Consider the following 12,576-nt stretch of genomic DNA (forward strand, 5'->3'; position numbering starts at 1 on the left):
GGACATTTTCCCACGGCACACCTGACGATCTCCCACGGCACACTGGTTGAAAATCACTGCTCTAAAGGAAGAATAACGCTTATTATTAATAATAATAATAATAATAATAATAATAAGTAGGATTCCCACCTACTCTCATTTTATAAATAACTATATATATTTACTGAAGATTTATGTTCATATCTTGTCCAATCTGGAGATCCAATTTATCGATATTGAATAACTTGGAAGAAGACGGAGGGGAATGTTCTCTTTATGAAATCAAAATATAAACCTGACCTTGTTTAATAGGTAGAAATAGGGTGTCCCAGTAAGTCTACTTGTATTAACGCTCTTTTGGCATCAAAACCATGGCTTGTTATTTTTTTTACGTAATTAGTGTGACATGTAACGTTTTTATAAATACTTTATTATCAAGATAAGAAACGAGTGAAAAAAAAAACATTACTGCAACGCTCGCTGCAAACATTTTATTAAAATGCAAAGATGACCACTTTTCATCCAGAAAAATATAAATAAATATAAATATATAATCACATCCATCTCAACTCTGGAGGATCCTCGTTGTTGTCAAGATGAAATGTTTATTTTTATTTCCTCTCCTCCTGCTTCTCCGTCTGTTTCTCTTCTTCCGGTCGCTCACGGCCGAACTCCACCACCAAAGGTTTCCCTAGCAACCAGTATCCATGGACTAACTGCACGGCTCTCTGGGCTGTTTCAGCATCTGCCAACAGGAGAATAAAAACACACCCGGTGATCTAAAGTGCAATGCATCCGGGAAAATAACCCGGCTTCCTGTGGCGTATTTGCACGTGTCTGTCCCTCTTGTTCCTCACCTGGCAGAGTGATGAAGGCCTGACCCTTCATCCTGCCGGTCAGCAGGCGGTAAAGCACCGGCGGCCCGTTCTCCCGCTCGAACCTGGAGAACAGCGCCACCAGCTGGGCCGCGGAGGCCTGTGCGCACAGGTTCTTCACGCACAGCACCTGCAGGGGAACAAAACAACCCTTGTCAAGTCTCTGCACATGCTCAGTGGATGCGGGGGGAGATAATTAAACTAGAAATTTCCGCAAGAAATTTTGAAAGTGTGGCTACTACTGCCGTAAGACGTCGCAATATGTATACATTACCGGTAGTGAGATGTGTTATTGAGGGTTTAGAAAAGAGCGTAATGGCAGTTCACAAAGTTTAATATCATTTGATATTTCATTTAATATCACATAACATGTTGAAGAAGAAGAAACAAACATTATTTTGAGTTAATATTAATAGATTTTAAAATGTAAAAAAAAAAAAATTAAAATTAAAACCAAATCACAAATCAAAAGTAGAAGAACCAAACATTATGTTAAATATTATTATATTTTAAAATGTAAAGCAAAACGCCAACATGGGAAATAAAGTAACATATACAAATGAAAACAGAATCAGAAATCAAAAGTAGAAGAACCAAACAATATTTTTAGTAATATTAATATATTTTAAAATGTACAAAAAAAGTAATATATAAAAATGAAAACAAAATCAGAAACCATGCGAGGAGAGAGGACACAAGGAAGTATGTTTTAACAGACATGAGACCTTTCATCTGAAGCATCATGTGAAGCCACGTCGATTTCTGATGACTGCTGCTGGCTGATCACAGCTGATCAGTGACATGCACACGCGCGCACCTGCACGCGCACGCGACCGTATTAACACGTGTTCGCGCGGCCGTTCACGCGCGCGCACATAGACACACAAAGCTAACTTCATGCTAGCAATCAAATTCACTTCTCTGTCTCTCCACTATGTTCACGCAACCATAATTACACACGCGCGCGCACTTAGACACACACACCCACACAGTCAGCCATTTCGTGCAACATAAGTTAACTTCCTGCTGGCATTACATTAACTTGTCTCTCCCCCAAGAGCATGGCGTGTGTGTGTGTGTGTGCTTGCATGAGTGTCTTAAGACTGCGGATGTCAGCTGACCAACGTCAGTTTCTCTTCCTGCCTGCGTGTCACCGGTTGTCATGGTGACAGCCATGATTGGCTAACTGGAAGCAGCAGTGTCACTGTGTCACAGAGGGAGACTGTACTGTGGATTAAATTAAAACAACCTTTCAAACTATTGTATTTGACAGACAACCATTGCGAAAATAACGTAATCATGAGAAGCACAAGACTTCTGAGAACGTTTCCGTCTACTTAAATATTTGTAAGGATTTAGAAATGAGAGCGTAACTTCAGTTTATAAAGTGCTCACGTTTCCGTCATGAGAGAAAATTGTGGTCAGATTTAACATGGAGATTCATGGAGCAGTTGGCCGGACTTCATGTCGCTTTCAGACTTGCTGACAAAACAATTTGTTTGTTGGATTCCACGATGCATGTGTACCACAAGCACAATATTTCCTACGTTTTCATATATAAATTATGCCTTAAAAAGTAAATATTGTGGAGTGAATGGCAAAATACAAATATTTTTTCCGCAAGAGTCTGAAGCTCCTCCGTGCTCTAGCGATGACATCACCACTCTAACCTGCGCCATACACACCTATTGTAAACTCTGAAATGGTCCCCACATTTTCCTAAACTTGAACAATAATTAAATGAAAACTGTACTAGCTATTGACAATTGCCCAATTGGACAAATACACTGCAGGCTTTTGTCAACGTTTTAAACTTTAAATCATTTCTCCACGTTAAATTATGGCGAGTCACTATGGGCACATAGATGATTTTTTTGCTCTCCTCACGCCGAAACCCCATTCAAGTCAATGGGACAAATTCTCGCTGTCTTTCACTTTTTTCGGGAAAACGGCCGATTGAATCTCTTAGAAATGTTATTCCTCACGATTCCCGATCAGGCCGCAGGTTTAGATGTATTTTGACGCATGTGCTGGCAACGCCGTGCGTCGAGTTACGGTCCAAAGTTTTTGAGAATAAGAAGAAAAATATAGGTCATAATAAGCCCGCAGGAGTATATTTATGACCAAACATCCATAATGTGTGCTTGCTGCAGGGGTCTATGACCCCTTGCAGCTGAGCCACACTTAATTAAATCCTTTTCCTTAGACAGAATGAAAAAAGACCTCAACTGCAGATCTCGATGGCTATAAATTACTCAGGGTTCATACACATCTTGACCAATGGATTTCCATAACTTTCAACAAAATTCCATGACCAAACATTTTGTGAAATCTCAGTGTGTACATGAAAAAGTGAGACATTGTAGTATTTTATGGAGGACAGAAAATTACTTTAGTATACATAAATAAATAAATGCATGAATAAATACAGGAATAAATGAATACATGCTTAAATAAATGTATAAATAAATGCTTAAATACATGTATAAATAAATACAGGAATACATAAATATAAGTTGATACCTAAACAGGACATCATTAAATACAAATATTTCTAAATTTCTGTATTTCTTCATTTATTTCTGTCTGTATTTATGTGTGCGTCTGTATTTCTTCATTTATTTATGCCTGTATTTCTGTGTCCTTATATGCAAATGAGCTGGGGTGGTGAGGGGCCGTGAGAGGGCCCCTATTGTGCCTAGAGGGCCGCCAAAAACGTTCAGTTTTTCACCTGTGGACCGCGAAGACTCCAGAGATATTACTGTTATCCACGAGACACTCAGTTACAATATAGCTTCCCACCACTTGGTGGCGGTAATGCGCCAGTTAGTTATTTAATAAGCGCCAATATGCAGAAGAAGACACTCAGCCAGCCGTTAAGCATAATTTATGGTTCGCCGTCACGTCGACGGTATAGGTACGCCGTCGACGTGACGCCGTCGTTGAGCATTCGAAGTTCTGCGTCGAGGGACCGCGTTGCTCTGCATTAACCGCCATGCCGCCAGGGCGGTGTTCCTGTGTGGCTGTGTGGTTTCAGGGGTTATAGCCGAATTCCGGTCACAGTAAACAATGGCGACCAAGTTGGAGCGGCTGCATTAAAGTTGGAGCTCATCAATATTGAAGAGCAAATGCTTATATTGCAAATGATGAAGCGCAGGCGACAGAGAAGACGTTTGCGGAGGTGGTCTGTATGACCACTAAACCGGTCGAGGCTGGGAAAAAGCAACTGCCGGAAATTACGTTCTGAGCGGACCAATCACAGCGCTTGCGGTCCGCGTCAACGCGACGCGTAGTTAGGATTTTTTGGGGGTGCGCGTCAGGTACGCCGTCGACCTGACGGAGAACCATAAACTAAGCTTTAGCCTGTAGCGAAAGTTATAAACAAGTATTTCAAACGGAAACATGAAGATGAAAGTACTGCCGAACACCCCCCCACCCCCCAAACGTCTAAATGTGTTTGTGCAAGTATAATCCTGACTTCACGAAGTAGGGCTTTGTGAACGGAGGTAACGAGGCGGAGCCCTGAGCCCAGTGTGTGGAGTGTGGGCTAACGCTAGCCTCGCAGTATCTAGAGACCAAACATCCAACGCTCATGGGAAAGCCGGTGGGATTTTTCCAGATAGAGGACGATGTACTCCAGATGCAGAAAAGGTCTGCCTGTCACTGACGAGCAACTCCAAATGTGCTGTGAAAGCCAGCTGTCACAGATATGAAGAGCAACTTCTGGTTCTGCAAACATGAAGACTGCTGAAGCATATCATTCACATCATAAGGCTATATTTTAATTTGCACTTTATTTAAATGTTATGTACAGTTTATTTAATTAGAAAATTATTATTTTGAATTGTGTTCACACTTGTCTGCACACTAATAGTTGCCCAGTAATTGTGAACACAGATATTCTCCTAAGAAAGTAAAAACCTCACTTTTACTGTCATAAATATTCAGGTTTGAGGTTTATTAACATTGTGGATTAACCTAGAGCAGCGGTCCCCAACCCCCGGGCCGCAGAGAAAGAATTTATGAAAAAAAAGCAGAAAAAAAAAGTCGGACAAATGTTTTATTTTGAAAAAAGACCGGATACATCCGTCTGTGCGTAGCCTCAAACGTAACCTCTTTAATTAAGTTACAGAGGGCACATAAAGGTTTAAGTTACAGAGTAGAGTCAGTAGACTGGACATAAACACATGGGGGTCGGTCTTTTTCTCCCGTCACCCCGAGATGGGACTGGCTCGGTCCGTAGCAGAGAAACAAGCTCAGGGCTCCCACTAATTTGGCGTCATGGTGAGTTGTATCTTTATGCACTTTATAATTGTCTTTATGCCGGTCGTATCATTTACGTCTTATTTATTACGTCTTATTTAAGAGAAGGGAAGGGAGGCACGGCAGAACCTGAGCAGGGCCGGACTGTCAGACGCCTGTTCTCTGAAGAGACTCTGGCAGCTGCAGATCTTTACAACACAAAGCAGTTTTGCTCATTTTGTTCACAGGGGGCCGCCTAAATCAACACAAAATCTAAGTTTCTTGTGCTAACTTTAAAGATTCAAACTGCCGGTGTGTGTGTGTGTGTGTCAAATCAGCACTGCGTCTCTCATGTCATTTATATGGTTCAATTGGTGAAAGAGAAGTGCTACGTTTTGTGACTCGATACTGTGTGTCGTCAATGGAAATACCAGAATATAGATGGAATGTAAAAGTGGAGGTTGGATTTTAAATTAAAATATATCCTCCACCGCTGTTAAATAAACACACAGCACATTGAGATGGAAGTGTCACGTCTCTTATGGCAGCCATATTGGACATATGGAAGCAATAGCTGAGAAATAGCCGACTGTTTTTCTCAACTGATTTATTTACATAGATCTAAAACAATGTTTTATATATAACATTCTTTGTCCGACTACTGCTAAAATACAGAATTAATGATATGTATTTTTTTGTATATAAGTTGTCTAAATCAGTGGTTCTCAACTGGTCTGGATCCGGGACCCACCATGACCCCTGAATGACAAGCTGACCCAAATCGAGGAACATTCTCAACTTCTCAAATGTATTGAATGAAAAGATGGTGCAGTTTGAACCTGAGATAGTACAGAATATGTATGCCAACACAAAAACAAGTTTAATGATAAACCAAAATGAGCAGCTGGTGGCTATGCTAGAGAGGGAACTATTCCCTTTTACACTCAATTAGCTGCATTTTAATTAAAAAACAAAGTGCATCTTCAGGACACGAGGTATACATAACAATTCAGAATCTTCAGCCATTTTTAAACAGACTCATCAGCTTTCATGCACAAACAAAAAAGTCCAACAACTAAGAAGTAGTTTCAAAAAGACTCAAATGACCTAACTTTAACTGAGAATACACACTCACTGAATCTATGACAAACATGGAAAAAGTCACTGTCTTGAGGAGCAGCTTTTCCACAAATTCAAAATAAATTAAACAAAAAGTGCTATTCAAAAGGATTCATAGATACAAAATTAACTTTTCTTGTGATTACCTCATCAGTAGGTAAATACTGAAAAACATTGTGCTTTACTGGAAATTAAGCAGCACTAAATTCTCCTCACGAGCCCTGAGTTTTTTCCTGTCATGCAGGCAGCACCATCAGTTGTGAATTTTATATTCAGTAGGCTGTTTAATTAAATTATCCTAAAAACCCAGAGTCTTTCCCATATCAGGATGGCTTGACCCAACCTGGCACACGCTGCTGAAATCATGGAGGGAAAAGTGCAAAACAAGTTGAAACCAGAGCCGGCAAAAAAGACGACACTCCGCTGCATAAAAAAAAAGTCCCTTCAAAATAAAACCACAGGATGAAAAAGAAAAATATATTAATTATTTTTTTGCCCAGGCAAAGGTCTGCCCCGACCCACCAGTTGAGAATCACTGGTCTAAATGTTTTTTTTTTAAATCTATTTGCACTCTATTATTATTTGTATTATTATTATCTGTATGCACTTTAAATGTTGGACAGGAGAGAAACGTTTTTTCAACTCCTCTATGTTTGTTAAATGCTGAGAAATTGACAATAAAGCTGACTTTGACTTTGATAAACTGGTTTTGACTGGTAACTAATATTTCTAATATACCTTAGAGGGTTTTCCCGGCTGGTAGTTCCTGAACCTCGGGATGCTCCGGATCCCCTCCTCTGATTCTCGGTTCTGCCTGATATCTTCGTCTGAGATGGTCTCGATCTCCCCTCTGACGGTCAGCGGCCGCCCCGAGGTCGCCCTCTCCGCTCCGTGCAGGCTGCTGATTGGCCGGCTCATACTCATGCGTGTCGGAGCAGCCGGTGGCGGTAGCGGCGGTGGGCCCGGTCCGTCTTGAGCGAGCTGCCGTTCTGAAATGGACTCCGACTGTACCGACAAGCAGTCGGCCCGCGGTTGTGGTTGGCGGTCGGAGGCTTCTTCTGATTGGTCGTCGTCTGTCCACGAGTCCTTTGATTGGTCGGATGAGAGCGTGCGTCTCGACAGGTGAGTTGCTGCCGCTGGTTTTCTCTCCTTGCGGAGGACGTCCCTGTAGAGAGAGCCCATCGGGTCAGAGGACGACGGCCCCTCCTGGCTCTCCTGGTTATCTTCATCTGTGAGCAATAAACAAAACAACACAGGTGAGCTCTTCTGACATGGAGACAGTTTTACTGTACTCTCTCCTCTGTGCCCTTGTTTTGAACAACTTTATGCATCCTCCTGTATTCATATTTTCCTACTTTACTCCCTCCCAACAGTTCCCCACCCGTTCCCCACCATTTTTTAAGAGCTCCCAAGCGGCTGATATAAAAATATTTGAACTTTTGGAACGCAGTAGCGTGTCATGTGATGAGGTACAACCAATTAACAGCAGGGAGATATCTTCTTGTTTCTCCGTAATCCACAGTGAATGTATGGAGGAGAAGTTCATCGTTTTAGCTTTACATTGGAGGTAAGATGTTTCTTGGGATGAACCAATCTACAAGCTTTCTCTCTTTCTGACAGGTCTGTCAGCATCGCACCTCTTCGTCATGACAGAAATAAGACGCATTGTTCCGTTCAGTCGGTGGCCCTCCGTACCTCTGTGGTAAAGCGCGGCGAGGAAACCCAGGCGGTCCGTTCCCTGGAACAGAGCTTGTTCGATCTCCATCTCACGGCGCGAGAGCGGCTGGCTGGCAGCGAAGCGTTGTGGGCGGGACAGGAGCTCGTCCCGGGCTTCGATCTTGTCTCTGATCACCTGCAGGCGCTGCTGCTTCGCACCTGGAGCTGCGCACACACCGTGGGACTGTGTGGGCACACATTCAGGGGGTCAGATGGTGTTGTGTGTTAGATAGAGCTCTCTCTCTCTATATATATATATATATATATATATATATATATATATACACACACACACACACACACACACACACACACACTCACCTAAAGGATTATTAGGAACACCTGTTCAATTTCTCATTAATGCAATTATCTAGTCAACCAATCACATGGCAGTTGCTTCAATGCATTTAGGGGTGTGGTCCTGGTCAAGACAATCTCCTGAACTCCAAACTGAATGTCAGAATGGGAAAGAAAGGTGATTTAAACAATTTTGAGCGTGGCATGGTTGTTGGTGCCAGACGGGCCGATCTGAGTATTTCACAATCTGCTCAGTTACTGGGATTTTCACGCACAACCATTTCTAGGGTTTACAAAGAATGGTGTGAAAAGGGAAAAACAACATGGGCGAAAATGCCTTGTTGATGCTAGAGGTCAGAGGAGAATGGGTCGACTGATTCAAGCTGATAGAAGAGCAACTTTGACTGAAATAACCACTCGTTACAACCGAGGTATGCAGCAAAGCATTTGTGAAGCCACAACACGCACAACCTTGAGGCGGATGGGCTACAACAGCAGAAGACCCCACCACTCATCTCCACTACAAATAGGAACAAGAGGCTACAATTTGCAAGAGCTCATCAAAATTGGACAGTTGAAGACTGGAAAAATGTTGCCTGGTCTGATGAGTCTCGATTTCTGTTGAGACATTCAGATGGTAGAGTCAGAATTTGGCGTAAACAGAATGAGAACATGGATCCATCATGCCTTGTTACCACTGTGCAGGCTGGTGGTGGTGGTGTAATGGTGTGGGGGATGTTTTCTTGGCACACTTTAGGCCCCTTAGTGACAATTGGGCATCGTTTAAATGCCACGGCCTACCTGAGCATTGTTTCTGACCATGTCCATCCCTTTATGGCCACCATGTACCCATCCTCTGATGGCTACTTCCAGCAGGATAATGCTCCATGTCACAAAGCTCGAATCATTTCTAATTGGTTTCTTGAACATGACAATGAGTTGACTGTACTAAAATGGCCCCCACAGTCACCAGATTTCAACCCAATAGAGCATCTTTGGGATGTGGTGGAACGGGAGCTTCGTGCCCTGGATGTGCATCCCACAAATCTCCATCAACTGCAAGATGCTATCCTATCAATATGGGCCAACATTTCTAAAGAATGCTTTCAGCACCTTGTTGAATCAATGCCACGTAGAATTAAGGCAGTTCTGAAGGCGAAAGGGGGTCAAACACAGTATTAGTATGGTGTTGCTGATAATCCTTTAGGTGTGTGTGTGTGTATATATATATATATATATATATATATATATATATCTCAGATACATCTGCGCTTCCTCAGAGATAAAGAAGGTCCATTTGGCTCACAGGTGCATACAATGTCACAAGTATATTTAATGTGACTGAGAGAAATAGTTGTTTGGTTGTTTCACTTTTTTTTAAATACTGGGCATAATAATAACTTTTCCCCAAATTAAAAGTAATTTGTAGTAATTATATCTGTATGCATGCGTACATTCTTTACCAACTGTGAATGGAATAAATACATAATACAGAGGTCATGAGGATATAAAGGAAGGAAAGTAGACCTTTTCTGAGGCCTTACCCAGCATGCAATGCAGTAGAAGACAACATCAAATCTGAGTTTGATAGCGTTCGTTAACGCTCGGCTAAATAACGGAGCTAACAACTAACGTTAAAGAAGGTTGTAGTAAATGACATGATGAGCTCCATTCAGTAAATAGGTAAATTATAATGCTATCATTTGATGTGTTTAAATGTAGTTTTTGGTGAGAAACTTAAATAAATCCAGTTGTTTGAAGGAGCATTATATAAATAGATTTTTAAACACACTGCTGCCGCATCAGTACTCGGTGCTGTCCCACACACAAGTTCAGGTATCGCAATCAGCACGGGGAAGACTATAATCGTACCGAAACATCTCTAAATGCAAGGCAAAGAACTGAACCCGGCTCCTCCTGTCTCTCCGGCAGGTTTTACCTTCTCCGCTACGTCTCTACTCTGCCAGAGCAGGATCTCTGCTTCGGTGAGACCCAGCTCCCGCAGGCCGGCCAGGTCCGTCTCCCCGTCCTGCAGGGCCCGGAACTCGGAGAGGCTCCTCACTCCGGCGGCCTGCGCACCAAATGGCCGATAGAGCGCCGCCGGGGCGAAGCACTTCCTCTTGGCAACACATCTGTGGGACCGAAGTTAAGACTTTCTGTGCTCTGCCAAAAGCAGCTGCAGACAGTCACAAATCCTAAATGTTGTTCTGCAATTGGTAATTTACTGATACGCGGAGAAACGCAGAGGAGTGAGAATACGTAGCCGCTGGGTTTGTGTGGAAGAGAATCCTCCAGGCTGCGCTGTGGGACACTGCGAGTGATACGTAACAAGCATTTGATGGACACTTTCCTTCGAAGCACTGCACAGTAACAAGAGTTTTTTTTTTTTTTTACATAAAGCAGTGAGAGCTCCGGTGGGAATAAAGCTGCAGGCACTGCTTACTCTTCCCACTCAGCTACACAGCTTATTGTTTCTTTACTGTCACACAGCGACAGTAAATTCATCTTGTGAACGGTGAACCATTATTTTCACCGTCTAGAGACCCAAAGATTTGACGACAGGATATTTTGTTAGCAGTAGGGGATTTTTTTTCAGACTGTGCCACATTGGTGCCAATGTACTGATAACATTCGGCAAAGGATTGTATAGTGGGACGTTTTTGTATCAAAGATGTGTCCCAAGCACAGAGAAATCTACTTGGCTCGAAGTACAATGAATGATACTGTGAATCTATACGGAAACAAATTATTGCTGTGGAGGTTTAGCTTGAACTTTCTAAAAATAAAAAAACCTCTTGCAGTTGCTCACCTGTCGATGTCGACGCCTGTGTGGAGCTGCTGCAGCAGGAGGCCGTGCAGCTGCCGCTGGCCCTCCGTCTCCTGCTCCTCCAGCAGCGGGCCGTCCTCACAGGACCGCCGGCTCACTCTGACCAACACAGACACACATCGGGTCAGAGACAGAGGACACGGTACGGTATTCTGTCCTTTTGTGGACACGGACAGTACCGGGATGGACAACAGCATCGGGGCTGCCACTCACAACGTATTTTTATTTCTGATTCATCTGCAGGGCACTTTCTCAATAAATGCATCAAGTGTTTTGCTTATAAAACAGAGACATTGTGAAAATGTCTAATTGAATGAAGCCCCTAGTATTAGTTGGAACTAATTGATAATCTGTGTTTTGGACACAAAAAAATAAACTTACATGGATAACAAAATTATTAAAATAGTAGCCGATTGATCTTTTTTTAATTTTATGCGACAATATATAACTGAAGAAGATAGAAATGTGTTTAAATCATGTTTCTACACTTTGGTGGTTCATTGCATTCAATGTTTCAGATTGACAAACTGAATAACGATACACATTTCACCAAATGTCATGCTACAAAATAAAAGGCTTTATCCACCTCTACTGAGGGGAAATTAAAGAAAGGTGTAAAATAAAAGGTTGTCAGTGAAACACGTGGAACAGCTAACGTGAACTAAACCACCACCAGAGAGAAGAGATGGCTGAAATACTTATATAATTAAACGTTGGCGTTTAAGTTATGTGTACTTTACTTCATTTAATAAGGAACAGGCCGGTGTGTGTGTGTGCGTGTGCGTGTGTGTGTGTGTGTGTGAGATGTACTGAGACCTAACGGCAAGCAGAGGTGAGATATACAACGTTAAACCACCTTAAAACGTTAAAAGGTCCCGTTTAACGACTCTTAAAGTAAAACCCGCGAACAAAACACAGAGTAGCGACGTTAAAAATGCCCAAATTATTATAAATGTACTGGAATATGACGTTGATAACGGACGGGTTTGTTTACCTCCGCATGCTTCCGCTTTTATGCTTCCACTTCTGGACTTCCGGTATGTGGCATCATGGGAAATGTAGTAACACCACGCCCCCGAACTATGAGACATGTATCATGGTTTCACTTGAGGGAAATAATGCAGCAGCTTAAATTTATTTGGCATTTTGATGTAAATAAATAAAACAGAAGCACGTGTATTGTAGTTAAACATAAATACATAAAAAGTGTATATGGCAACCTGATTGTGTGTGGTTATTTTTAGCTGTTTGTCTCTCTCTCTCTCTCTCTCTCTCTCTCTCTCTCTCTCTCTCTCTCTCTCTCTCTCTCTCTCCAAATTAAACCTCTGCTGCATGTGTTTTTCCATGTTGTGAAATATCTGATAAAGAATCAAAAACCTTTCCATGCACCACACCTTGCTTTATGACGAGGGGTGTGGTTACAACGCTGCATGCGTCTATCATCGGACGTGGCTGCCTTCCCTTCATATACATATCGGAGCTGGCCGTGTGCATGGTGTCATATCAAATAGAATGCTGCAA

The 12,576-nt window shown here is 42.3% G+C and overlaps 1 protein-coding gene across 2 annotated transcripts; it reads right to left on the reverse strand.

Annotated features, from left to right (window-relative positions):
• Positions 1 to 523: 523 nt before the first annotated feature.
• On the reverse strand, positions 524 to 12,068 carry rbm41 (RNA binding motif protein 41). 2 transcript variants are annotated; one of them, XM_079238073.1, is made up of 7 exons: positions 12,050 to 12,068; positions 11,038 to 11,154; positions 10,168 to 10,360; positions 7,911 to 8,115; positions 6,954 to 7,444; positions 837 to 984; positions 524 to 724 (listed from the first exon to the last, which is right to left on the reverse strand). In XM_079238073.1, exons 1-7 carry the CDS (start codon positions 12,055 to 12,057, stop codon positions 591 to 593), a joined length of 1,296 nt encoding a protein of 431 aa, XP_079094199.1. In that variant the 5' UTR covers positions 12,058 to 12,068; the 3' UTR covers positions 524 to 590. The 2 variants fall into 2 exon arrangements, with proteins under 2 accessions (XP_079094199.1, XP_079094198.1); XM_079238072.1 differs by lacking the exon at positions 12,050 to 12,068 and having other exon boundaries at positions 11,038 to 11,372.
• Positions 12,069 to 12,576: the final 508 nt, after the last annotated feature.

This window comes from Taurulus bubalis (assembly GCF_910589615.1).
Source record: "Taurulus bubalis genome assembly, chromosome: 2".
Lineage (NCBI taxonomy): Eukaryota > Metazoa > Chordata > Actinopteri > Perciformes > Cottidae > Taurulus > Taurulus bubalis.